The sequence below is a fragment of the Hipposideros armiger genome, unplaced genomic scaffold (genome assembly GCF_001890085.2).
Source record: "Hipposideros armiger isolate ML-2016 unplaced genomic scaffold, ASM189008v1 scaffold_125, whole genome shotgun sequence".
NCBI lineage: Eukaryota > Metazoa > Chordata > Mammalia > Chiroptera > Hipposideridae > Hipposideros > Hipposideros armiger.
In genome coordinates, this window is record NW_017731475.1 from 1,243,853 (window position 1) to 1,271,104 (window position 27,252).

The following is a 27,252-nucleotide window of genomic DNA, read 5'->3' on the forward strand; positions in this document are numbered from 1 at the left end:
AGGTTGAGCTGTTGTTCAGCATCTTAGCTGTGGAGGGCAGTGTCACTGGCCCTCATATGTGGGATCCGAACCGGAGCCCTCTGGCGTCCCAAGCCAGTTCTTAACCATCGTGCCACTCGGCCGGCCCCCTGATCTTCAATATGATTGAAGATCTCCCAGATCGTCCTAAGAGACTCATAGACAGGAACCGTGTGAATGTGCAGTTTCTAGATTTTGTTGAGTTCCAAAGGCGAGGGAGCTGTTGTTGGCCAGTGCCAGGCTATCAGGATAGCCATCTGAGTTGAGGAAACACATGTAGTTCACTTCCTTAAGGGTGACATTGGAGAATACCAATTTGTGGTTGCTGCTGTAGATGACAGTGGGGCGGTCAGAGCAAGCAGAGACATTGGTGGTAGAAAGAGAATGGAAATACTGTGGGCTGGGTGCCCAGAGTCACCTTCTTACCGTCGCTCAACAGGCTTGTCTCAGTGTTGAGTCTAAAGTAGAAAAGTGCTCCATCTCCCAAGGCACAAAGGAGGTAGTGGCTACTTTCAAAGGTGGTCATCAGGATGGAACGAGGAATGATCTCTTTATCCAGCATCTCTGTGCAGTAGCTCGAAAGAGGGCAGCTTCAAGATATGGGCCAAGATGCCTGTCCAGAGGCCAGTGGCACAAAGAGAGGACAGCCCATTGCTGTCCACAAAGGGGGTGATGTCCAAGCAGGCCACTTTTTGTTCCGTCTCTGTGTGGCTGATCTTTTGGTGCTCCTGAGGATGGATCTGCAGGTAGTAGAGGGCCCTTCCCACAGCTCCTGTTGCAGGAGGCCACACTGATGTTCTTGTCCTGTGGCTCTTTCCATTAATTGACTAGGGCTTTGGATTGAGAGACCAACCTCACGGATGTGGAAGTGATCTGGATAAGTGAACTGATGAGCCACGTTCCCACAGAAGAAAGTCTGCTGATTGTCCATAAAACCCATCAGTTTGGTTTCTTCTACCTCTTCTCTGTTTAACATGAGAACTCTTGTCTGGTCCACAAAAGAGGACCAAAATGTCATCAGTGTCCCAGTTAGGCTCAGACCACAGTGGCCACAGGCCTCTGATACCTGGTAAGTCAATGCTGGCATGCTCGTGGATTCCAATTCCATTCTGGATGCTCCACAGGAAGCCTTCCTTGAAAGCCCCAGAGCAAGTGCCCAGCTGTCCTTGCCCCTATCTCTCCAGGTCCACCATGCACATGTCCACAATGGGTCCTAAATTGGTAAAGGTTTCCATGGCCACTACATAGGACCCTTGTTCACTGCTGTCAACACTGAGTTTCACAAGCTGGGAATCACCAAGGTGAAACCCAACAAACACAATACCATTGTCGAGGTATGTCAAGCATTCAGCAATAGGGGTCTCTTCGAGGAGTTCCACCCAGAGATTGTTGAAGGTGGAGGTGCCGTCCATTTGTTCCTCCTTCTCGAAAGGCAGCATAAAGAGCCATCCTTCCATGTCTCCCAGCAGATAAGGAGAACTACTGGGGTCCACATGATTGTGACATGCAATTGTGCTTTGTTTGATGATACAAGGGGCAATGGCCAGGTATTTGTCACCATTGTGATAGGCAATTGATTCCTGTCTGATGATGATGGACCCCCCCAAAAGGCTCTGGGACTGTGATCACTGTGGAAGCTTCGGCTTCTACATTATCCTGTTTCCAAGGGCCCTTATTGAACATCTTCTCTCAGAGAGATACCTCATAGGTGTTTATGTGCTGCCTCTGAGGGTCCTGGTAGATAAAACAGATGGTAGGTGCTTGGCAATTATATAGGAACTTGATGTCGATGACATGAAACTCTTCTAGGTGGATGTTAAAGGCTTTGAGCTCTTTATTCCAGTCTAGTGGAATAACCTTGAAAAGGCCATCATAGAGTTGCAGGCCAATCATCTGGCACTTAGGGTCAATGATGCTAATAAGGCCTGTCTCTGAGGGTTGGCCAATACAGTCCTGGGCATTGCTACGGGCTTGTGTTATGATGTCAATGCTCTCACCACTCTCTTTATTCTCCAAGCTGCAGGCATTGTACTCAGCTGTCAGGGTAAACAGTAGGTCCTTGCTTTCCCCCTTGGGCCTGAAAAGCTCCATGACAGTGATCTTCCACACATGCCCACCTCTTTAACGGGTTGAAGCCCCATGGCGATGACCACATAGATCTCTAATCTCGTGTTTTTGGCAATTAGCTGGTTCAAGTCTTTAGCTGAAGTAAAGTGGCCGGTCACACAGCAGTTCATGGCAAGAGGCCTCTGTGCCATTATCACATAGTTGTATGATAGGTTTGAGTCCTGAGATGGCCCATCAGGACTGCAATGACAGAGAGATGGACACCAGAGAAGAGACAGGGGACCTTACCAGCGTGGTGAACACCATTGCCGCTGCCTCCCTCTGCAGACATGTTGCAGCCCAAAGCATCCAGGCCGAACATTCTTATAGCTATATTTTTGTGCACTTTTCAAGAGTTTTCCTAGGCAATATGCCTTGAAATAGAATTTCTAGGTCATATCAACATCTTCCATTTTACCAGATATTGCCAAATTGCTCTCCAAAAAAGGTCTATTTTATAATTTGGCATGGATAAGGAGGTTTTTTTTTTTTTTTTTTACAGAAAAGCAGTAATCTCTCAAATCTAAAAATACTTTGTTAACTCAGATGCTGTGCTGAAAACTGCCCTTTTCTGATTTAAAATAAAGAGAAAGGTACAGAAAATTTAACTCAATGAACTAAACAAAGAACTTTGTTAGCTACTTAACTTTTCTTTCAATCAGAGAGCAATATAAACAAAATTAATATTTTTTAATAGCACACATTATAGAGCATTCAACTAATCTTTTTCACTTTTGTTAAGTGTTTGCGTACCTAGTTGTTTGAGAGACAATTCTCACGGGAAGTGGGAGTTTGCAAACTAAAAAACCAAAATGGCACACAGACATATAAAGGACAGGTGGAGGTGGGGTAGATAGGAGCAAAGTGGAGAGTATCTTGCAGAATGAAAAGGTAGACAATTCTTTAGAATTTATTGAAGCACATTTGGCTTGGCTAATATACTCTAACCTGTCACTCTCCCCCAAATTCATATCAACGGTCTACTTCATATATTTACTTGGATATCAAATAGCCATCTCAAACTTAACATGTCCCAATCACCCCTTTCAATTTACTTTCCCTCTAGTTTTTCCTATCTTTGTAAATGGCAACTCCATTCTTTCACTTGCTCATGCTGCAAACCTCCCTTCTCTCTTTCACATTCTATACCCAGTTAATCATCAAATCTGTAGGCTCCCTTATTTGAAAATATATCTGTAATCTAATCACTTATCCCCCCTCCACCTCTACCACCCTCATCCAAGTCACCATCAACTCTCACTTTCATTAAGTTTACTATCCAACCTCTTTCCATAAGCTCTTATTTCTCTGCAGTCTATTTTCCACATAGCAGCTAGAATGATCTTTTCAAAACACCTAAGTTGGATCTTATGCCCCTGTTCAAAATTCTCAGTGACCTCCCCTCACACGCAGAATAAAAGCCTAAGTCCTTACCATGGCCTACAAGGTCCCACATGGCCCTTAGCTCTCCAGTGTCATTTCCTTCCATGCTCTCACTTGCTTACTCATCTATTGGGTTGTCAGAAAAGTCATGACATATGTTTTCCATTGCAAAAATGCATCATGACTTTTCCAACAACCCAATAGCTACATGATCTGGCTCTTAGCTCTTTCTCAGGTGTGATTTCCCACCGTTCTCTTGCTTACTTCACTCAAGCTACACTTGGCTTCTTCGCTTCCAATTTGTGAAGCATGCCCTTGTTTAAAGGCATTCCCCTTGCTATGCCCGCAGCTTGGAACACTCTTCCCCTAGTTATCTATAGGGCTTCATTTCCCTAAAGTTTCTGCCCACCTGTTAACTGATCAAAGAAACCTTCTCTGGGCATTCTATCTGAAAGGGCAATCCCCTCCAAGCCTTCCTCACTCCTTACCTATGATGCTTCATTTTCCTTTTCTTTTCCTCCCTCCCTCCCTCCTTTCTCTCCTCCCTCCCTCCCTTCCTTCCTTCCTCCCTCTTCTTTATTCTCTCTCTTTCTTCCCCCGCTGCTGCTGCCCCTTCTCCTTCCCCTTCTCCTTCTCTCTTTCATTTTCTCTCCCCCCTTTTCATTTCTATGCTTTTATCAACTGACATATTTGCTTATTGTCTGTTTCCCCCCCATTAGAATGTAAGTTACATGAAAGCAGGACAAGGACTTCAATTTTGCTCACTATTATATCTCTAGTTCTTGAAACAGTTATTGGTGAATAGTAGGCACTTAAATATTGTTACAATTTTATGACTTTTTGCTAACGGTATAAGGAACTACAGAACAAAAATCCTCTAGCTGTATATACAGGAGAAAGATGCATGCAAAGTTTTGAAAAATTAAGTACTTTTTCTATAAATCTAAAGTCGATTTGTGAATTATTCTTAGAGAATATGCTATGCATCTATATACATTTGTTTTCTCTTTTGCAAATCAACGTAGTCCATTAAAATAAGGGACAGAATCAAACTGTTCTATATGTTTAGTTTTCTAAAGAATGGTATAAGACAGCTTAGCTTCAAGAATAAGATTCTTAGAGCTACAAGGGATGTTACTGATATTCTTAGCTAACATTTAGTTTATAGAGAAGTGAGGCTTTCCAAAGGTAAAGTGACATGTCCAAAGTAACTCAGGCAGCTGTAAGTGGCTGAGAGATTAATTTTTACCAATTATCTTAAAAATGTATAGTATTTGACTGTTTATTTCATTCATTCACCGAAAATTTCATGAGGGCATTTGTTACTTAGTTTCCTATATCAAGAAGTCTAGTCATTTTATGTTGAATGAAATTAAAAAAAAAAGAAAATAATATATAATAATGAGAATTTCAAATTAGATCCTAGTAATCTGGATTAGGTGGTGACACAGATGTTATGTTTGTTCTAGGTGTGGTTATTTTTAAAATTAAAAATTGTGATCCAATACACTAAAATTTATCATTTTAACTATTTTTTGGCATGCAGTTTAGTGGCATTAAGTACATTCACGGTATTGTGCAACCATTACATCCATCCATCCACAGAACATTTTTCATCTTGCAAAACTGTAACTTTGTTCCCATTAGTAATAACTCCTTATTTCCCCTTCGCCCCTGGTTACAAAGTGATACCCTATTTTAGCAATTACCATCTGTTGGTATATTTAAGAAAGAGGTCCTTTTGTATATCCTATGCCATTAAGAAGCACAGAATGAAGGATGCTTTGCTCAGGATAAAGAAAACAATTATTGTTTTGGTACAAGAGCAGCACTATTTTCATTTTCCCAACACAGAATGCAACTATGAGGTTTTTTTAAGAAAAATAATTATGTCTGTATGAAATTCTATTTAATGAATTGTAGAAAATAGTAGAAAACTATAGAGCTTTTTAAATTATATACATAGAAGTTTCAAAAAAGAGCAAACTAAATAGTATTCTTTCCTCCTGTCTACCTCTCCCCAGGAAAGACTAAAGAAGCTGACTTTAATCCACCTGAGGCAAATACCTTTAGAAAATAGGATATTAGGGGCAGGAAAAAAGAAATCAGGTGTAACCAAAATTTGGGTTTCCCAAATTTGAGTATGCAACAGAATCTCCTAGGAAAGTTTTAAAAATTAGTAGTTTAGTGAACTATTTAAAAGAGAAACACCCTTGTAACCACCCTAGGTTGGCTTTGCCAGTCATCCCTAAAGTGGCTTCAAGTACCCTATCCTTCCCTCTAAAAGTTACCACTGACTTAGTATTTCTTTATGGTTTTATCTCCTGAGTGTGCAGCCCTAGCACCTATAGTTCAACAGTTTAGTTTTATGCTTTTTTTTTTTTTTTAAACCCGATATGTCTTCCTGGGAAACTTTTTAAACATACAGATTATCAGGCTCCTCTTCTAGGAGATTCTGATTCAAAAGGTCTGAGATGGGACGTGGAAATAGGTAATTTAAAAAAAGATTCTCCCAAATAATTCTGACAGCTACATTTTGGATTTACTGACTTTGTCCAATCCTAGATCCTATGCTTCTTGATTTGGATTATTCAGAGGTAAATGGGTACCAAAAGTTAAAGGTTAAAGAAGATTAAAGCCTCTATTTTACTAAATTATAACACGAAATTTTTCTATTAAAATCGACTGGATGTGTTAAGGTGTAGAAATGCTAAATAAACACAACATTTTAAGACAGAACACTTCAAAGAAATTAGTGATGTATGTACAAGATACCTTAGGTTCATTCCCAGGGCCAAATGATAGTTTAGGGACCCTAGGTTAAAGGTTTGTGCATAGATTCCTTTTATAGCTTCCTGGACTAAAGATTACTTCTGCTGCTCAAATGCCCTGAGTTACTGCAGGTTTTCATAACTTCTGGAACAGGTTATTCTATTTCAGGGTAGTTACAATTACTGATTACCTTACAAAGAAAGATATCATTGAAGCCAAACAATCCATCTGCATTTTTTATCACGTTATTTCCTTTATCTGTGGAAGATAAACTTCCTTCATATAAAAATTCTCAATATTTTAAAGATAAGAGTCAACTACTAATGAATATAAAGTGAATAGCAATTATGACACAGTACTCTAAATATCTGCAAAATCTAGGCTTTCCTGGAGCCTGTGGTAATAAATTCCAGATTGTTCATTTAATTTAAATTTTTATTTTTATTTTTTTAAAGTTTACAGCAGAGAATAGTTTTGTTAGAGCAAAAAGTAAACAGCTATCAAAACGAGAGGGGGTCCCGACTGGGGTGCCTTGTTCATTTTAATATTTAAAACAGTTAGGAAGTCAAGATGTCCCCAGTGCTCATCCAAACCTATTTACATTTGTATTGTGATTAAAGTTATTCATTTGTGATGAGAAAGGGCCTTTTGTAGAGTTCATTACTCTCTCTTCCAAGAAATTGTAATCAAGGGGTAAAACAAAGGGTTTGATCAATTTCACATAGCCATAATGTCTTGTATTAAAACCATACCCATTGCTGGAACAAAAATATAATGAATACCTAATTTAAATACTTAATATACACTTCTAACACTTAATAGAGAACCATACTCATTAAGATCAAATCAGTCCATCCTCTCTCTCCTCTTATAAAATGCTGGGCTGATGAATTTCTAATCTCAGATGACTTTAATTTAAAAGGCTCTATCGAGTGTGAACTGAATGTACATAAAAGAAATTATATCATCAAACATACTAAGAAAATAATTCACTGTTTTTGGTCTTTCATATTTTTTAAATAAGGAAGCTTTCAGCTGAACATCATAAAACATTGTAAAAGAAAGATTATTTAATTAGTCTTTCATAAAAGGCAAAATGAGGTTGTTAAATGACTTCCTCAAAAGTAGAAACTGAACTTTTTATTACTTTAGTTGTTTGCAATACAGTCAACTATGCAGTATTGATTGTTAAAGCTACAACAATAAAAATACTGGTTAAAAAGGCAAATTTGATATTCTTGAGCTTAAAGTTCACTTAACTTCAAGTATGTTATTCAAAATAAGCTCCAGTTCAAAGAAACAAACTGGCTAAGTCTTTATTAGCAGAAATACTATATTTGGTTCAGTGGCAATGAAATATTTGCATGCCAAATAGCTTGATCAACTTCTTATAGTTTCATTTTTCATAAGTTTACTTCTCACTGCTAAACTTTAAAACCACTTACTTTTACGAAAGCTGCTAGTTTGGGTGAAAATGGATTAGGTCTACTTACACTTTCCTTTTTCATATTTCCATCTCTCAACTCCATTTCCATCTTTTGCTGTTAATTTGTTTCCTACAAAATTGGCTAACAAATTAAGCCGGTTTGATTCTTGCATTGAATTATTCAATTAAAAATGTTGATTTATGAGTAAACTTAAAAATATTTTTCAGCAAGCAATGTTTTCTGTTTGTTAAACAGAAATAAACTAGGGCCTCTAAATGAAATCCTTGCAGTGAATTTCAATCTCTTAAGCCAGCCCTTAAATATTCCTGCTTTTCAGGTATTCCTGCCCTGTAAGACACTCCCCCAAGCCCAATAGGCCTTAGCACCTGAAGGCTTGCTTACCTCCACCTCAGCACAGACCACACAGTAATCAAGATGCAAGCCTCAAGAAGTGCGAGACTGGGCTCTAGTGGCGAGTTAGGCAAGTTCCTTTGTTGACCTTGGTAAAAGAGGGAAAAGTGGGATATTAAACTCCAGTATCTCCAGGATTCCTTTTAGCTTGGAACATTACACTATCATTTTGCCTCTGACTAGAGTGCTTTGTTGAATTTTGTTCGAGTATTGTGATTAAGGCTTACATATTTAAAAAAATTATTCACATATGTACATTATGGCTAACAAAATAGGGCAATTTTCTAAACTGATGGGCCCTTTGAAAGACTAAAAAATAATCAGTCTAAAAGTTGAGTTCATTGAGGACAGGGCTATGCCCTTAGGTACTGTAATAAAAGTTAGTTGAATGCATTTCAGTTTACAGCCATCCACTTTTTATCACATCAGTATTTTGTTTTTAAAAATTGATGTCCAGTTTATTTTCTGGTCTTTAAAAATGACGAGCCTGAATTTTAATGAGATACTCTCCGACATTTTTCCCCCTCCGCTGACCTAATTTCCACTCAAACTGCTAAACCAATTGCTAGGCTACTAAGTGATTTTGCTGTCTTAAAATCTTTTTGTTTCTGCGTTTCAGGGAGCGCCTTTAAGACAAATATATAGGACAGATCCTGAGGAAAGAAATACTGCAAAAGGGGTAACGTTTTATTCTCATATTTCTGGGGCCACCTCGCGGGTTCCAGGGACCTGGCGGAATTCCTCAAGTTTTGCGTCTAATTTTTTAGGCAAATTAGTCTTCCCAGTCAGCAAAGCCCTTGAAGGTCTCGGGCTAAAACTTTGCAACCAGACTCACTCTGTCATAAGGGAGCAGACAATGAGAAAAGCGCCTCTTAAAAAGGGCTCAGAGTGGCAACCCACAAAGAAAACAGGTCCCAGGAAGTAATTTCCGGGTGGATGTGGGAGGGGCGGTTGATTTCCGGTCTGAGGGCCGACGACAGCTCTTGCGCAAGCGCGGTTCGTACTTTCCTAGCTTTTTTTCTCTCCCCTCCCCCTCCCTTCCCCAGCCTAAGGGGTCTTGAGGTGACAGCGACAGCAACTACGACTCCTGCAGGAGGAGAAGATGGACAAGGGGAAGGCCGGGCGACGCCGATCTTCATCCGGTGAGAAAGGGTCGGAGGAGGGCTGAGCATACTGTCTCCTACCTTGGGCAAATGGGAGGCACAGGCAGCGACGGGTGCTGAGGCCCGGCGCTGTGCGGACTCGGGCTCGGGCGGGGGCGGGGAAGAGAGGGGAGGGAGCGCAGGGGCGCGTACAATGGAAAACTCCTGGGTCGCCCCCGCCCCTGCAAATCGAACACCCAGTCCGAGCTGTCATCGAAGCCTTCGTAGCTCTTCACCCCAACACCCTTTCATTTTTTCCTCTAGCGAACACCCTGCATGAGTCTTAATCGGCCCAAGGATCTTCCCGGTTGGCATGCGGCTCTCCTGCCACGCCTTCCTCGTATTTCCACCAATGTTCTAATTTCATTTCCAGCTTCTCAGAGCCTGACCCTGTTTTCCTCTATTCTTTTGATCTCCACTTTGCCTCTCTTAACCCTCTACCTCCAGGCTGGTGGAAGCGGCTGCAAAGATGGAGAGGCGGGGCTTGCTAATTGACACTTCATTCGTCAGATAAACACTGCATCATGTTTCGTTCTTCTGGACTGGCCCGCTTAAGTAACCTTTTTCTTTTCCAGCCTCATGCTCCTTCCAAAGGGATTACAAAGTCGAACAAAGGATTTAAAGACGTCCTTTCTTCGTGTTTTTATTCTCAGCATATGTATATATTTTTTTCTCAGCATAGTTTTGTTTTTGAAATTGCTTTGCAGTTTAAATGACGATGTTTAGTCTTGGGTAGTACGTTTGGGAAACAAAAAAGTGAAGTCCTTAGAACATGAGAGGTAGAGCTCCTCCCAGTCAACAAGTTTTTCTTGTTGCTAATTCTTAAAAGACATTGATATTTATGTTAGTTATCCCTCTGGAGAGGAATTTTTTTTTTTCTGATGACTTCTCTTTTGGAGCTGTTCTTTCTGAAAAGTAATTGTTATATATAATTAAGAACCACTCTGAAATCAAGTATTACTTAGCTGTTCTCCAGTATTTACCTGGTTTTAAGAGCTGAACATTAATTTTTAACAATGATTCTTTTTTTAATAGTGTATATTTAATTTTCCCCACATAAATTCCCAGAAATAAAACAAATGATTATTTATGTGTTCACATTTCAAGAGATTCTGGATTCTGTGTGCCATTTATATGTATGCAGTTGCCATTTTATTAGTAGTTGCTAACTGATATTTACGGTCATCAGAATTTCGTAAGTACTCAAAAAGAGGAATTTGATTAATAAAATAATTCTAAGTTAGAATTGTGGAAGAATTCTAAGGTAGAGGTAGAAGAAAGGCAGATAGCAGTAGAAAGAGAAAAAAGGCAAGAAGTTTCAGTTTCTTCTGAGACTGCACTAGGTTCCCCTAAACTTTCTCCTAAACAAGGAAGAGCTCTGAATGAGTTACACCCTGTATTGCTCAGAATTCATTTAGTTGCAAGTAGCAGAAACCCAATTCCAGCTGGTTTAAGCTAAGCACAAAATAAGTATTTATGGGCTCACGTAAGTGATAACTATGGGAGTGGGATGGCTTCCAGCATGGCTGAATCTGCTTTAGGCACTGGTTCTTATGGTGTGCTCAGGGTGGGTCTATGAGGTCAGAACTATTTTCATAATATTTTAAGCCATTGTTTGCCTTTTCCTCTTATTCTCCCACATGTGTACAGTAGTTTTCCAGGGGCTACATGACAAGTGTCACAACAAATAGAATGCAGAAGCAGATAGGGGAAATCAGCCGTCTTGTTTTAAACCAGACATTAAAGAGATTTGCAAATATGTAAAATAATGCCATTTTTCTCAGTATTTTTGAGAAAGTATTTTTCATAAAAGTATTTTAGTTACATGCAAAAGCATTTATTTTTAAATGAATTAATAAATATATTAAAATTAAAAGGAAAATTCCATAAGTAAAAGAATCACAAAGACCCTGATTTCCCTACTTTTGTGGAATGTGGCTATGAATTAGGAATGACGCACAAAACACCCCATAAACAGTGAGGAGATATCAGAAAGTCTGTATGCTAAACTCAAATTCATGAGAAGTTCCTCAAGCCCTTCTTCAGAGTATATGTATTGAGTCTATATTTTAAAATTATTTATAAGCATGATTGTCTTATTTCCAAGTTCAAAGCATATCAAAAGCAGTAAGTTAGATAGGGACTCAGATAAAAAAAATTATTGGCACCAGAGACAGGTCCACTACAGTTGAATGACATAAAAATTGAATGCATGGGTCATTCAAGGGAGAATGACCATTAGAAACGTTTAACAACAACAACAACAAAAGTATAACATTTAGAGTCATAGATTACAGTTTTCAAATGGGTTTTTTAATTAAAAAAGGAAAAGTTCAAGCAAATTTCAGGTTTTCAACTGGTTGCTTTAGGCAACATTCTTTAAGATCTGTGTTTGCTCTCAATTTGAGTTAAGTGTACATATATATTTTTTTGAGTACTTAGGTACTAAGCATTGTGCTAAAGTTTTATAAATTTTAATTCTTTCAAAAGCCTTATGAGGTGGTTATTATTATTTCTGATTTACAGCTGAGGAAACTGGGATTTAGTGAGGGTAAGCAACCGTTAGCAATAGCAAGTAAACAGAGCCAGGGTTCAAAATCTGGTCTTTCTGACTACAAATGTTAACCTCTTTTACTGTCACAGGATATTAGTGAGCCTACTTGGAAAAAAGAAGTTTCCATGGACAATTACATGTGATAACTGTAGTTATAAGAAAATTTTATCTACTACAGGATTTTTCAAAGCCTTTGCTATGCTACTGTATATTGTGCCTTTCCAAAAGAGTGATAGAGCATGCACTGTTTCTCAAAATTGCTTGGTTTTAAAACTTCCCTCCTCCCTCAGTTTCATTTACTACAATCATGTGACTTCCTTCAGCGGTGCTAAGCAGTCGAGGAGGAAGAATTTGGAAAAATACCCTGAAATTAGCTTTACTTGGGGTTAAAGGGTATGACAGGATGTAGGGGCAAAAAAATGGGTTCAGTGTGAGTGAGGAAATGGAAGGGCCAAAGGACAGTATGTTGTAGAATGAGAAGTTCACATTTGAGAACTTGAGAGGTGCAATGCTATTCCTTAAATTCATTCATGAATGTTTTTCTGAAATGGGGATGTGTAGAGCAAGTTTGTTGGAGTAGAATAGATTAAGGTGAGCCTATTGTTTTGAGTGAGTGGATTAATAGAAGTTTTACAGATTCAGAATTATGATAGATTTTAATGATAGAGGGGAAAACTATGAATCAAGTATCAGAATATTACAGGTATGTTGGAGAAGGTTTGGGTCAGTACATGGTGATCACAAATATGGGTGAGGTCATATATCCAATTTATGGGAATTTTAAAAGAGGAATTATTGCAATAAAGGTAGAATATTAATTGGAAGTGGTAGTTGGGGGTAGTGGTATAATATAGACGAAAGGGTAGAGTTGAATTATGGAAGCAATGAGAAAAGCAAGGTAATGGGCCGTAGAGAGTGGCATCTAGGGTGGTGAATGATGCCGGGCCTGATGATGGAAGGCAGAGGATTGGAGGGACATGTAGATTAGAGGGACATGGTAACACAGGAAATGGGTTATGGATAGGATTGAGTAGCCTCTAAAGATCTAGACTGGAAATTTGTTATAATGGTGCTGTCTCAAACCTGCCTCCTAGATGGGTAACTCTAATGTGAGTCTCCAGTAATTTAGGAGGCTGACTAATGTGGGCTGCTTCATCCTAGCTGCCTATCGAAAATTTGGTCATTATATAAAACTTACCTCAAAGCCCAGTTAAATTATGCCTTTCCAAGAACTCTTAATTAACTCAAACTTAAAAATAATTATATCTATTTCTGAACTTCCATAGGTATTTGTACTTCTTACATGATATTTATCATATTCCATCATATATTCTAGCTTGCTGAATTGTTTAATCTTTGCTGTTGTACTATTAACTCTGTCACAGAGACTGTTTTATTTATCTATAATCCCATAGCATCTAGCATGCCTGGTTAAGAATATACTGATTAAGAATACCCCCTCTGGAGTTAGACCAGTAATGGATCAACATGGTGACCTTGGGCAAGTTACTTGGATTCTTCAAACCTAAATTCTTCATCTGTAAAATAGAGATAATTCCTTCACTAATCTTATGAGGTTTTTGTAAGGATTAAATCAAGTAATTTGTGTAAAGTACTTAGCATACTGTCTGGCAGTGGTAATTATTATCCTAAATACATGCTTATGAAATAAGTGAATGAGTTATTCCACAAGCTACTTGGGAACAGGTCATGGTTTGTAATTGTTTGGCTCATATATTTAGAATGAGAATAATTAAAATTTCTTATATGCTAATACTAATATATAGCATTGAGGTCTTTTAAAGAGGGGTATTTTGACTGACTATGACAGACATAATGCTAAATACTTTAATATAGACTGGCTTTAATCTTAATTGAAAAGCTGGTTATTCTTTCCTTTTCTAGAAATGAGAACCTGAGTCTCAGAGAAGTGACAGCTAGTAAGCAAGATATAAATTTAGAAACAATGATGGGATTAGCCTGGAAAGAATGCTAGACCATAGAGATTGTGATTGATAAGCCTAAGGGTATTAATCATAAGTTTCAGGGTAATTTTCTAAAACAGGGAACTGGGTGGGACAGGGGACATTACCAGCTCAAGCCACAGGGGTTTGATTTATTTTTAAGCTATAGGTAGGTCAAGGAAAGGTGAGGCCTCTACTGTGGGAGTGCCAAATAACTGCCTTCTCATTCTCAATGATGAAATTTGATGAACAGCAGCTTAGTTTTAATGAAGTCAAGTTTTTGATTAATACTGCTTGTGTCTTGTTTGAGAAACCTTGGCCTACCCCAAGGTCATGAAGATATTCCCCTCCTTTTTATTTTAGAAGCTTGATTTCCTTTCTCTTTGACATTTAAATCTATGGTCCATTTAAAATTAATTTTTTTGTGTATGGTGTGAGGTAGAGGTTAGGTTTATTTATTTTCCCATTTGGTTATCAGATTGCTTCAGCATTACTTATTGAAAACCACCCCTTTCCCACTGAATTGCAGTGGTGTGTTTGTCATAAATAGGTGACCACATATGTGTGGATCTCTACCATTCATTTTTATTATGCAATCTGTGATATATTACAGTACACTGTAAGTTCCAGGAAAGCTTGGATTGTGTTTACTTTGCTCACTACACTGTACTCAATGCCTAACACAGTGCCAGGCACAAGATAGACTTCACAAATATTTGTTAATTGAATGAAAGAATCATAAGAGAAAAAATCTATAAGAAGTCTGAAAAATGTTGATGAGGAAAGACTTAAGCTGTTCCCAGTTGCATAGATGCTTAGATATGTAGTAGAACTAAAAGTGTTTTTGTAAAGTAGTCCTAGCTTCTAGGTCTCAATTTCTGCTTGGCTTGCCCTCTCCCTGACGCCATCATAAGAATTTGAAAGTTTTTCTGGTCTTACGGTTAACCAATATTTATTGAACACCTATTGGATGCTAGGACTTTTGCCAGGGAATTTCTTATTTAGTTTTTAAAACCAAGTTTTTCTCTGCCTTTTTTTATTATTGTTGTCATCATACAACTATTGTTTAATGGAGACATTTTGTGAGAATCTGCTACTTTTCTGATTACTTTGTGACCTTTTTGTTTTTAGTCTGTCACATTCTGTAAAATGTATTCATATAAATTCTAAATGTAACAAGAAGTGAATTTAAAGCAAAGAATGGCTGTGATAGGATTTATGTTATTACATTGTTTATCTCATTTAGATATTAAATGATAATTTTTACCATATTTTTGTAGAAATTGTTACAGAAGGAAAAAGGAAAAAGCCTTCATCTTCCGAGTTACATGAGGTATGCATTAGTTTCCTTTTAACTTATGCATTATCTTTAGAGTTACTAATATTGAAAGTATTTTGCTATTTGTCTTTTTAAATAACATTTTAAAAATACTGTAAAACCATAACTAATCAGTGTTTTTTTGGGACTGGTGTATGTTGATTAACTGAGGGTTAACCAGGAAACCCTTTCTGGGACCATCCTTGTTTAAATCATTGTAAGATGTACCAGTGTACTTTCCAGGCCTCATTTTAGATTTTATGTAAAACATAATGCAGCATTTCTTTGATGACTGAATATATTAGAGCTCCTCACGTTCATTCATTATAGTCCTATAGATGTAGAAGAGTTATATTTAAATCATGTGCTGGAAATTATTATTTGGAATATGTCCTTTTGAACCTCTCTCTCTTTTTTTCTTTATTTCTTCTCTATTAGTCAAGAGTAGCTAAACAAGCAAAATGAAGTTTCTACCTACTTAGGAAATGTTTCAAAAAATTAATTTGGTTTAGAAAGATAATCTTGTTTACATCTAGAACCTTGTGATTTACATTTTAATAATTTATTAGACACTTTTCTCTGAAGCATTCCAAATTATGCACAGAGGACTTTAATCTGGCACAGAGAACTTTAATTTGGTACATTTCATGGAACAAGGAGGGAGAATAAATCTATGAGAAGGAATCAAGAGTACCTTAGGGCCGGCTGAGTGGCGCGTTGGTTAAGAGTTGGCTTGGGATGCCAGCTCTGAGCAGCAGGGCCCCGGTTCGGATCCCACATGGGCCAGTGACACTGTGCCCTCTACAGTTAAGATGATGAACAATAGCTTGACCTGGAGCTGGGCTGCTGTGAGTTGCCAGCGACCGTGTAGGCTGCAGTGGGGCTGGCCGGGCAGCGGGAGTGAGCTTTCGTGAGTGGGTGTGAGCTGCTGTGAGCTACTGTGAGTGACTGGCAGCCAGCATGAGCTGCCATGAGCTGCTGTCAGCGGCCGGTGACCGATCTGCCTAAGCTGGGAAGAGCGCAATGATAATAACCAACATGGGCCAGTGAAGCGACGTCCTCCACAACTAGACTGAAGAACAAAAGGACAGCAACTTGTCTGTTCCCCTTCCCCAATTCCGCAATGCTGTTTTCCTCCCTCAATTAAGAATTAAAAAAAAAAAAGTACCTTATAAGACCACACAGAGAGTATAGTATGGCTTTAGGGGCTCTTTTTCTACCTTGGCTTACTTCATATTTGTGGGATGTGATTTCTTCATGTAAAATTCTGGATTTATCTTAAGTTGGGTAAATGAGGGAGGTAAAAAAACTGTACATTGCTATCGTACCTCGTTTTTTAAAAATTTAATTTAATTTTATTAGTTTCAGGTGTACAAAACAACATAATGATTAGAGATTTATACCCCTCACAAAGTGATAACCCCACCAAGTGTACTACTCATCTGATATCATATATATACTGGTGGTGCCAAAAAAATGTATACAAGTGGACACTTTGGTCAACATTACTCAAGCAGTAGTTTGCCGTAATCAGAAGTGTTTGGACCCTGATAGTAACCACTTTGAGCATCGCTTGTAATTGCAGAAGTCAAACGTGACTTGTGTTCATCTTTTGTTATTGGTATATATTGAGAATTACAATTGTAATAGTTTTTTCCTTTCTTAAAATGTGTATACATTTTTTTGGCTCCCTATGTATGTATGTATGTATGCACTTGTGTGTGTGTGTGTGTGTGTGTGTGTGTGTGTGTGTGTGTGTGTGTGTATTTATAGTTGACATTCAATATTATTTTATGTTAGTTTCAGGTGTACAGCACAGTGGTTAGGCATTTATATAATCTATGAAGTAATCCTCTTAATAAGTCCAATACCCGTCTGGCACCCTACATAATCTTTACAACATTATTGATTATATTCCCCATACTGTATTTCACATCCCCATGACTATTTTGTGACTACTAATTTGTACTTTCTAATTCCTTCACCTTTCTCACCTATCCCAACTCCCCTCCCATCTAGCAACCGTCAGTTTGTTCTCTGTATCTATGAGTTTACTTCTGTTTTGTTTGCTCATTTATTCTGTTCTTTAGATTCCACATATGAGTGAGATCATATGGTATTTGTCTTTCTGAGTCTAACTTGTTTCACTTAGCATAATATCCTCTAGGTCCATCAATGTTGTTGCAAAGGTAAGATTTCATTCTTTTTTTATGGCAGAGTAATAACTCCATTGTATAAATGTACCACAGTTTCTTTATCCAGTTGCCTTTTGATGGCCATTTTGGTTGTTTCCATGTCTTGGCTATTGTGAATAGCACTGCAGTAAACATAGGGGTGCATGTATTTTTTTTGAATTAGTGTTTTGGATTTCTTTAGATAAATACTCAGGAGTCGAATTGTTGGGTCATAAGGTAATTCTATTTTTAATTTTTTGAGGAACCTCCATACTGTTTTCCATAGTGGCTGCATCAATTTGCAATCCCACCAACAGTGCACAAAGGTTCCCTTTTCTCCACATCCTTGCCAGCACTTGTTTGTTGATTTATTGATGATAGTCATTCTGACAGGAGTGAGGTGATATCTCATTGTGGTTTTTATTTGCATTTTTCTGTGATTAATGACATTGGGCATCTTTTCATATGTCTGTTGGCCATCTGTATGTCTTTTTGGAGAACTGTCTGTTTAGGTCCTCTGCCCATGTTTTAATTGGATTGTTTGTTTTTTTGGTGTATGTGTTCTTGTAAAGTTTTTTTGCTGTATGAGTTCCTGTAAATTTTGGATATTAACGTCCTATCAGATGTATCACTGGCAAATATCTTCTCCCATTCAGTGGGATATCTTTAACTACTGTACCCAGTTTTAAATACCTCTGTACTGACTACTGCTTCTTTTCTGTTAATACCTCCAGTGAAGTGAAATGTTCTGCTTTAGGCTATTGCTTCATGCAATTTAATCTGAAATTCCACCTTTAGAAATTTATAATTGAGTAAATACATTTCTCTTTCTTATTTTTAGAAGTACTACATTATTTTTTAACTTTTTATTTTCAAGTAACTTTAGATTTACAGAAAAGTTACAGAAATAGCACAGAGTTTCTGTCTACCCTTCACTCTACTTCTTCCATTGTTGATACTTTACATAACCTTAGTACAGTGATCAAAATTAAGAAATTAACATTGGTGCAATGCCTAAACTGCAGAGATTACTTGTTTTTCTGCTAATGTCATTTTTCTGTTCCAGGATCCCACATTTCATTTAATTGTCATGTCTTCTTGATTTCCTGTGGTCTGTGCCAGGTCTTCAGTCTTTTTTTTCTTTCATGACCATGACACTTTTAAAGAGTACTGGTCAGTATTTTGTCAAATCTCTCTCAGTTTGGGTTTATCTCAGGTTTCTTTTGATTAGATTAAGGTTATGACTTTTTGGGAGAATACAACAGAAGTGATGTACCCTTCTCAGTGTATCCTATCAGGGGAACATGATGATCATATATGTCTTATTACTGGTGGTGTCAAGATGGTTTTTCAGCAGCTTAAGTGGTTGCTGCCTGGTTATTTCATTAAAGTTACTCCTTCCTTTTGTAATAAATAGATGTCTTGGGAGAGATACTTTGATTCAATGCAAATATACTGTCTCTTCTCAAACTATGTCAACGACTGTTTAGCATTTTAAAGTGGATATTGCCTGCAATAATTATATATACACGAGGAGTTGACAATTAAGTTTGCGAACTTGTTGCAACAATGTTGCTAACCTTTTTTTGATATCAAAAGGATTATTCATTATGAATTTGTACCAACTGGACAAACAGTTAACCAGGTTTACTATTTGGAAGTGCTGAAAAGGCTGCATGAAAAAGTTAGATGAAAACGACCTGAACTTTTTGCCAGTTCATGGCTGTTGCATCACAACAATGCACCAGCTCACATGGCACTGTCTGTGAGGGAGTTTTTAGCCAGTAAACAGATAACTGTATTGGAACACCCTCCATACTCACCTGATCTGGCCCCCAATGACTTCTTTCTTTACCTGAAGATAAAGAAAATATTGAAAGGAAGACATTTTGATGACATTCAGGACATCAAGGTGACTATGATGACAGCTCTGATGGGCCATTCCAAAAAGAGAGTTCCAAAATTGCTTTGAAGGGTGGACTAGGCGCTGGCGCCGGTCACAGCTTCCCAAGTGGAGTACTTCGAAGGTGACTGTAGTGGTATTCAACAATGAGGTATGTAGCACTTTTTCTAGGATGAGTTCGCGAACTTAATTGTCTGACCATGTGCATATATATAACATTCTATTGGTGATTTTCTATTTTACTCATTCCCTCTACATTTACTAATTGAAAGTCTTCTGTAAGGGAGAGCTGTCCCTCTTTTCCCCTTATTTATTTATTCAGTTATTTCCTTGTGTCATTATGGATTCATAGGCATTTATTCTATAGATTATAATGTACTACTATTTCTATTGGTTTTGTTGATCAAAGTTTTCCAGCTTTGGCATTGGGAAATCTTTCGGGTTGGCTCCTGTGCCTTTTTGACATGCTCCTATCTTTTTTTGAGCCCTTCCTTATTTTCTGATGCTACAAGATACTTTCCAAGGAGCGCTGGTTCTTTTTGTTGAAGAATGACATTTAGAAACCCAGGTCTGGATGCTAGGTGTGCTTATTGCTGCTGGGGTGTCATTGTGTCTAGGCTTTCTCAATAGACATGACTAGAAAAATGTATGTATACTAACCCATACACATATACATGTCTATATGTTTATTTCTCTACCTACTTGTCTGTAGATCTATAAAAAACCGTGAGTTTAATACTGATACTTCCAAATTTAATCCAACACAACAGGGCTTATTCTGCTCTTTCTTTCTTTCTTTTTAGTTTTTTTGGTCTCTCATGATCCACAATGTATTTACTTAGTTATTCAACAATAAAATACAAAAAAAGAAGAAAAAAAAACAATAAAATACACATAAAGTTGTACTATGCATTTTGAAAATGTAGAATTTCTTAGAAAATTAGCATATTAAGTTCTTGTTAGTAGTTTATATTATAACTTTTTCTCTTAAGACAGCTGGGGAAATAAATTACTGAAAGAATTAGAACTTTGTTGGATACAGGGACAAGACACTGATAACATTTTGAGTTTAAAGCATTTAAAAAATATTTCTAAAGCAAAACTAGTTTGTTGTAGAGAAATTAGAAAATTCAGTTGAGCAAAAAGAAGGCCCGGACAAAACCAAAATTAATACTTAGGTGTATATTCTCCCAGTTTATGTACCTGTCTATAATAAATAAATATTTTAGATATTATAAAATAGAATACCACAAAATACAGTTTTATAATTTGCTTTTTCTATTTAACTATATATTATGAACATCATTTTCTGAAATCAATTTGAAAGATACTGGACACTTAACATGTATTGGACACTATATTAGACATTAGTACCAGGGAAGCAAACAGTGGTAAACATTTTTAATGACTATATTATATTCCATTATATGGGTGTATCACAGTTAACTAATATCCTAGTGTAATTTTGAGTTATTTTCATTTTTTAAAAAATTATAAACAGTGCTGCAATCATTATCCTTGTAGCTGAATCTTTGGAACATTATTATCTACTAAATTATACCTGGCCTTTTGATAGAAGCTGGATATACATTAATTCAAGACTGATCTCTCTGGATAGATGTGGAGTAAGAGTGTGAATACTTTTAATTCTGCTAATGCGAAGACCCATAGTCTTTGGATTTAGACATGGGGAGGTTGATAATCTATTTTGAAAACTGAAAAACAAGACTTTTATTCTTCGTTGGTAAATCATAGCCATATCTATGGGCACATACCCAATTTCCGTTAAATAACAACTTTATATCTATGTAGTATCTGAACAAGTAAGTGATTAAGATTCTGAAATTCTGTATTAAGAACATGGCAATGAGCATTTCAGTCTGAACAGTTTAAAGAATATATGTCAGCTATGTATAACTCGTCAATAGAAGCTAGCATATATTTCTTTCCTGGATTATCTGCTTTTCATACATTCTCTTTTTGAGGGCATACTATAATGAATTAGGTTTAAAATGTACCTCAACATAACTGCACGAATTGATTTGCTAAATGGGTTGTTTAGTATTATATCTGAACATTAGTAAATAAATGTTCTTGAGCTTTATTTTTTGGAAGTTATTAGAGTTCTATCAATGTATTTAAGTATAACTTGAAGGGAAAGGGATTTAGAACCCATTTTTTTCCTTAAAAGACTAAATTTCAATCTTTAAAGTATTAGGAGACTATTAAAAAAGTTATAGTATTAGGAATCCATTCTGATTCTTGTAATGGAATTGTAATATAGGCTTTGTAAAATCATTACTAGCTTAGAATCTTTAGTGATTGTACACATTTGAAACCATGATTAAAATTTGTCTAAGAAGAGAGCAGATTGTGGCAAAAAGGCTTACATTATTTTTGATCAGTTAATCATTAAGAAAAAAGTGTAGAAAAAATTGACAGTAGAGTAGTTAGTGGTACTTGAAATCTGCTTGCCACTCATATACTGTATCAGAGTGAGACATTTATATCTATAATTTATTGACCAGGAAGCTGACACAGACATTTTTGGAGATATAAATGTTATTTTTCCTTGCCTTTAATAATTGCATGGTATTCCTATTAAAAAAATAAAATATTTGGAAACTATAGAACACAAATATGAAACTAAAAATCTCTTATCTCACCATTCAGAGATAATTAATCACTGTTAAACAATTTTGTGTATATCCTATATTTTTTCTATACATGGATTTTTTTGCATTGTAAAAGATCATTATGTATATATGCTTTTTTACTTTTTATATTGGAAATAATTTTTTTTTTTTTTTTTTATGGAACGCTTCACGAATTTGCGTGTCATCCTTGCGCAGGGGCCATGCTAATCTTCTCTGTATCGTTCCAATTTTTTTTTTAGTATATGTGCTGCCGAAGCGAGCACTGGAAATAATTTTTTATGTTAATTATTCTGGAACATTTATTTAGTAACAACTATATAATATCTCATTGTTTGGCCTTACCATAATTTTTTTTTATTATCATTGTTTCTAGTTTTTGTATAAATTAACACCTAGTCTATATGCCTGTTCATAAATATCTGTATATACGTACTTTAATTTTATTTCCATAGTTTAAATTCCTAAAAGTAGAATTGCTAAGTAAGAGTACATCAACATTTTCAAGGTTTTTATACTAGTTTAGAGTTTTAATAACTGTCCAGATATCATGAGTCTATACTTTGGGGAAAATAGAGAGGTGCGCTTTTTGAAAACAGTAGATTATATTTTGTATCCGTATTAATGGAAGTATACATGAATATTTGTTAAGGTAAATAATTAATTGACATTGAGTCTAAGCCACTCATAGGTAAAAAGATAAAAACTAATGTGAAAAAAGAACATAAGATCTCCCATAGAGGCCATCAGTTTTCTTTTATAAGATACTCATTTTACAAAATACTCAGCACCTATACCCAACTCTTACTTTTGCTAAATCTCAGTTGTTGTCCTACAAGTTTGAGCTGGACACCTTTTTAGGTTAAAACTAGGATCATATATCAGATTACCCCCAAATTTAGTGGTTTAAACTTATTTTGCTCATAAATCTGCAGTCTGTGCAGGGTTCACTTGTAGATAGCTTTTTTTGTTCTTCCTGGAGTTAGCTAGGTTGTCTTGGAGGCTGGGGCCTGGAATCACCTTAAAAGCCCACTTACTTGGCCTGCCGAGTGGCGAGCTGGCTTGGTATTCCAGAGGGCCCCGGTTCAGATCCCACATATGAGGGCCAGTGATGCTGTTCTCTACAGCTAAGATACTGAACAACAGCTCAACCTGGAGCTGGGCTGCGGTGAGTCGCTGGTGACGGCATAGGCTGTAGCCCCTGCTGCAGTGGGTAGCCATGGGCTACCGTGTATAGCCAGCAGCCGCTGTGAGCAGCCATCCAGAAGCTGGCGACTGATCTGCCTCGCCGGGGAAGAGCGCAGTGATGATGCCAACTTGGGCCAGTGAAGCAACGTCCTCCACAACTAGACTGAAGAGCAAAAGGACAGCAATTTGTCTGTTCCCCTTCCCCCGATTCCCCAGCACTGTTCCCCTCCCCCAATTCCCCAATAAAAATCTTAAAAAAAAAAAAAAAAAAAAAGCTCACTCACTCACCTTGATACCTGTGCTGGGAAGACTCAAATATATTGGTGCAAGTTCTTCTTTTTAGCCTTTCCGTGCGATCTTTCTACCATAGTGGCTTCAGGGTTTCCAAAATTGCTTTACTTGTTGGCTCAGGGCTCCCAAAGTGTATGTATCTGTTAGTACATGCGGACCCACAGAAAAGTCCAGAGAATGAATATCTGATACCTCTGTAAGAGGACAGGGAAAGACTGAAGAAAGAGGTTGGCCACTCCAGTCTGGCAATCAACAGGCTATTAAGGTAAACCTAAATGTGAGGCATGTCTTGGGTGGCTGCAAGATTAAGTGGATTTCCCAAGTCATTTGACAGGTGACAAAGAATTATATAAGGTAAAAGGGGGCAGTAGTCATGGGTACTAGTATGTGAATGCTACTAGGTATGGGAAGTTACTTTGCATGCTTGACCAGGTCAGGACAACAGCTTATTCCAGGAACCACCACGTAGCCAGAGGCAGGGGAAGGGTGCTGATTTATTTAAGAATGAACATTGATTACATTGGACAGTCTAAGGTGAGGTTGGGGATAAGCAATCTCCCTTCTGGCCCAGTCCAGCTCTCCAGTCAGACAGTGGTCATGTCATGGAACAGCCTCTCCTCCACAGTACAGAGAGACAGAGAGGGAAGAAAAAGAGGAAGGAAGGGAGAAGACACAAGCATGTGAGAGCTAGGCAGAAGCTGTATTGCATTTTATTGATCTAGTTTTGGAAGTCATAGCATTGCCCAGATTCAAGGGGGAAGGAGCATAGGCCACACCTGATGTTGGAGCACTGTCAGTGTTAATTTTTTTTTTTTAATATTTTATTGGGGCATTGGGGAAGGAGAACAGCCAAGTTGTTGTCCTTCAGTCTTAGTTGTGGAGGGCACAGCTAGCTGAGCTCCAAGTCCAGTCGCCATCTGGCCACCCGTCGGCAGCTCGCAGCCACTCAGCTCAAGGTGCCGTGTTCAATCTTAATTGCAGGTGGGCGTAGCCCACCATCCCATGCGGGAGTTGAATTGGCAACCTTGTTGTTAGGAGCACGTGCTGTCACCAGTTGAGCCATCCTGTACAACCTGTTGGCAGCTCAGCGGCAGATCAGCTCGCTCACTGGGCCATGTGGGAATCGAACCAGCAACCCTGTTGCTCAGAGCTCATGCTCTTAACCAACTGAGCCACTCGGCCGGCCCAGTGTTCCTTTGTAAAAAGAGCATTTGGAATGTGGATTATTGTCGTGCCCATTTTTGACAAATACAGTATGCCATAGCAACGTAGGCTAAATAACCTACTCACAAAGGCTTCATGGGTGTGAACAGCCTGAAGCTCTTGCCTTACCCCCTGGAAAAGCAACTGTTGTTCCTTAATTAAGAATATGAAGGAAATGATTGCCTTAGCGATAACATTCTTTTGCAGATGAAGAATTATAAAGATACCTTTTTAAATAGAATATATATAAATAATTAATACGTTACTGGAACCCAGGAGGATTAACTCAGAGGTGCTAGTGAAATAAGAGTTGAGATACACTTTCTTCACATTTATTTTATCATTCTGACTCACGTTTTACTCTCATTGAAATCATTTTATGGATTGTTACTGGCTATAGTTGATACAGTATAGTGCTTATTATATGTTATATTTTGTAGGCTGCACTTGATGCTTAACCATTATAACTTTCTCTTAATATGAAAGTTAAGGTATTTAAGTTCTAAACAAATGATTTCAAACTTGTGGCTCTGATGGATATTCATTCATTTGTTTATTCAGCATATCATGAGCCATACATATTGGAGATATAAAAGTGATTAAGTCGGGTTTCTCTTTTTAAGGACCTCCACAGTCTGGAGAAGATAGACATGTAGACAAATAATTATATGTGTAATATAGATAATGTACCAAGTACATCCCCAGAGAAAGGAATGCCTTGGTGTGGGAGTGATGGTTGTGTGGATAAGAAAATTTTTGGCAGAATCTGAAATATTTCATATGGGAAAAGTAAAGAGGGCATTCTAGATTGAGGGCGCAGTATATACAAAGGTCTAGAGATATAAAATTATATGACATGTTTGAAGAACACTGAGTAAACTCAATATGGTTGGGGTAAAGTTTGTGGTATGTGAATGATGTGAAAGAGCTTAAATTAAGAGATTTATTTATAAGTAATGGGTGCCATTGTTGTATTTTAAGTATTGTAGCCATAATTAGAATTTTATATTAGAGAACTTGGTATAGCGTTTGAAAGATTAGAAGGGGAAGAGACTGTAGGTAAGAGAATAGTTGTGAAACTATTGTGATACTTCATTTATCTACCTTTATACTGAATGAGAGGTTTCTTTTTAAATAAAATTAAGTTTACCTATAAATTATAAACTGAATTTGAAGCTTTTTAAAGCTAATAGCAAAATATTAATGCAGGATAATATAATGGTTCTGTTATCTGGTTTAGCTCTTATTTATATTTTAATTAAACTGATTATTTTCTCATTCTGGTTTCAGATAACAAAGATGTTTAATGCAAAACCACAGGACATTTGTGTTAAATCACCGCTGTCCAAACTCAGCTCAGAACGGTGGGATCTCCCTTTGCAGGGGGTAAATAAAAACCAATTTATTTTAAGTATATAGTATTATTTAGTGTGTTTAAAGTATTTTAGTAAAGCTGAATTTTTATTTTCTTATATATTTTGTGGATTTCTTTGTGTTATTAATTTGCAGGTTTAAATTAGTTTATTTCTGGCATATGTTGAACTGATTCTATGAAGTTAGGGTCTTCTTCAGTTTAAATCTAAGTGTACTTTCCTTATGTATTGTTGTTTTCTTTATGAAATTTAAATCTCATTATTATTAAATGAATTATTTAAATTTATGAGACTATTAAGTTTATTAGAATCATTTGTCCTTTGTTTTGTAAATTTGAGAGGTATATGTTAAAGGGTAACATAACATAAGACAACTATTTTTCAGAAGATATTCTGATTATGAATCTGGATTTTAATTTTATCACTATTAAGCATTATTATAGAGATCTCATGAATAAAGCTTAATATATGCTTTTTAAATATTTTTTCTCTTGCTTTGCAGAACTCATGGTCAGTTTTTTAAAATACAATTTTTCTCAGATTTTTCAGCTTACCTATTTAATGTTATATTAGTCTACTAGGGCCAACATAATAAAATACCACTGACTGGGTGGCTTAAAAATTTATTTTCTCACAATTTGGGAAGCTGGAAGTCTAAGATCAAGGTGTCAACAGGGTTAGTTTCTCTAAGGCCTCTCTCTGGCTTATAGATGGTTGTCTTCTTGATGTGTCCTCATATGATCACCCCCCCCACCCCCGCCCCCATTTTTGCTGTTTCTTTCTATTCTTAGAAGGACACAGGTCCTGCTAGATTAGGGCTCTGCCCTTATGACCTCATTTAACCTTAATTACTTCTGTAGAGGCACTATCTCTACATACAGTCATATTGATGGTTTGGAGGACATCAACATAGGAATTTGGTGGGGGGAGGGGGCAAATTAATATTAGCATTTTAAGATAACAAATTTTAAGTCACTTTGAATATATGTGTTTTTATGTTACAGACAAGAAGAATTAACCGTTTTTTATAACTTGTTCTCAGAGGAAAGATTTGTCATCAGTATTAGTTGCTTTAACATTATTTAAAAATTTAATTATTAAATAATTCATTGTTTGTTTTTATAAAAGGCACAAAAAAGGGAAATAATAAATGGGACCTGATGACTTCCGTTGACATAAAAATAAAAACGTTTATATAAGTTTAGAAAATTTGGGCTGTATAGAAAGGGACAAGGTGAAGCAAATAAAGAACCCTTCCCCTGCCTTTTCCTAAAGGCAACCACTACTAACAGTTTTTTTTTTTTCATTCCTTTCAAGAAAAAAACAAATGTATATGCCCACATGTGAGTTTATATTATTTTTTTGATTGTT

The 27,252-nt window shown here is 37.0% G+C and overlaps 2 protein-coding genes and 1 pseudogene across 11 annotated transcripts in view; 1 reads left to right on the top strand and 2 right to left on the bottom strand.

The window, feature by feature from the left end:
* LOC109385764 (DNA damage-binding protein 1-like) overlaps positions 1 to 3,613 on the bottom strand; it is an 11,152-nt pseudogene extending 7,539 nt beyond the window's left edge.
* The window catches only part of TRMT10C (tRNA methyltransferase 10C, mitochondrial RNase P subunit), a 30,346-nt gene extending 20,136 nt beyond the window's left edge, over positions 1 to 10,210 (bottom strand). Inside the window, exons 1-2 of one of the 3 annotated variants that reach the window (XM_019648365.1) lie at positions 9,302 to 9,715; positions 8,109 to 8,205 (exon numbers count right to left, since the gene is read on the bottom strand). The gene's annotated coding sequence lies outside the window, so the exon portion shown is untranslated. Of the gene's footprint in view, positions 1 to 8,108; positions 8,206 to 8,952; positions 9,040 to 9,301 lie in introns of those variants that run through there. The other 2 variants (XM_019648366.1, XM_019648367.1) reach the window with 2 other exon arrangements.
* The window catches only part of SENP7 (SUMO specific peptidase 7), a 120,730-nt gene continuing 102,593 nt past the window's right edge, over positions 9,116 to 27,252 (top strand). For all 8 annotated transcript variants that reach the window (XM_019648355.1, XM_019648356.1, XM_019648357.1 and 5 more), the window contains exons 1-3: positions 9,116 to 9,259; positions 15,058 to 15,110; positions 25,799 to 25,894. In XM_019648355.1, the coding sequence (XP_019503900.1) occupies positions 9,220 to 9,259; positions 15,058 to 15,110; positions 25,799 to 25,894 (189 nt within the window). In that variant the 5' untranslated portion in view covers positions 9,116 to 9,219. The remainder of the gene's footprint in view (positions 9,260 to 15,057; positions 15,111 to 25,798; positions 25,895 to 27,252) is intronic.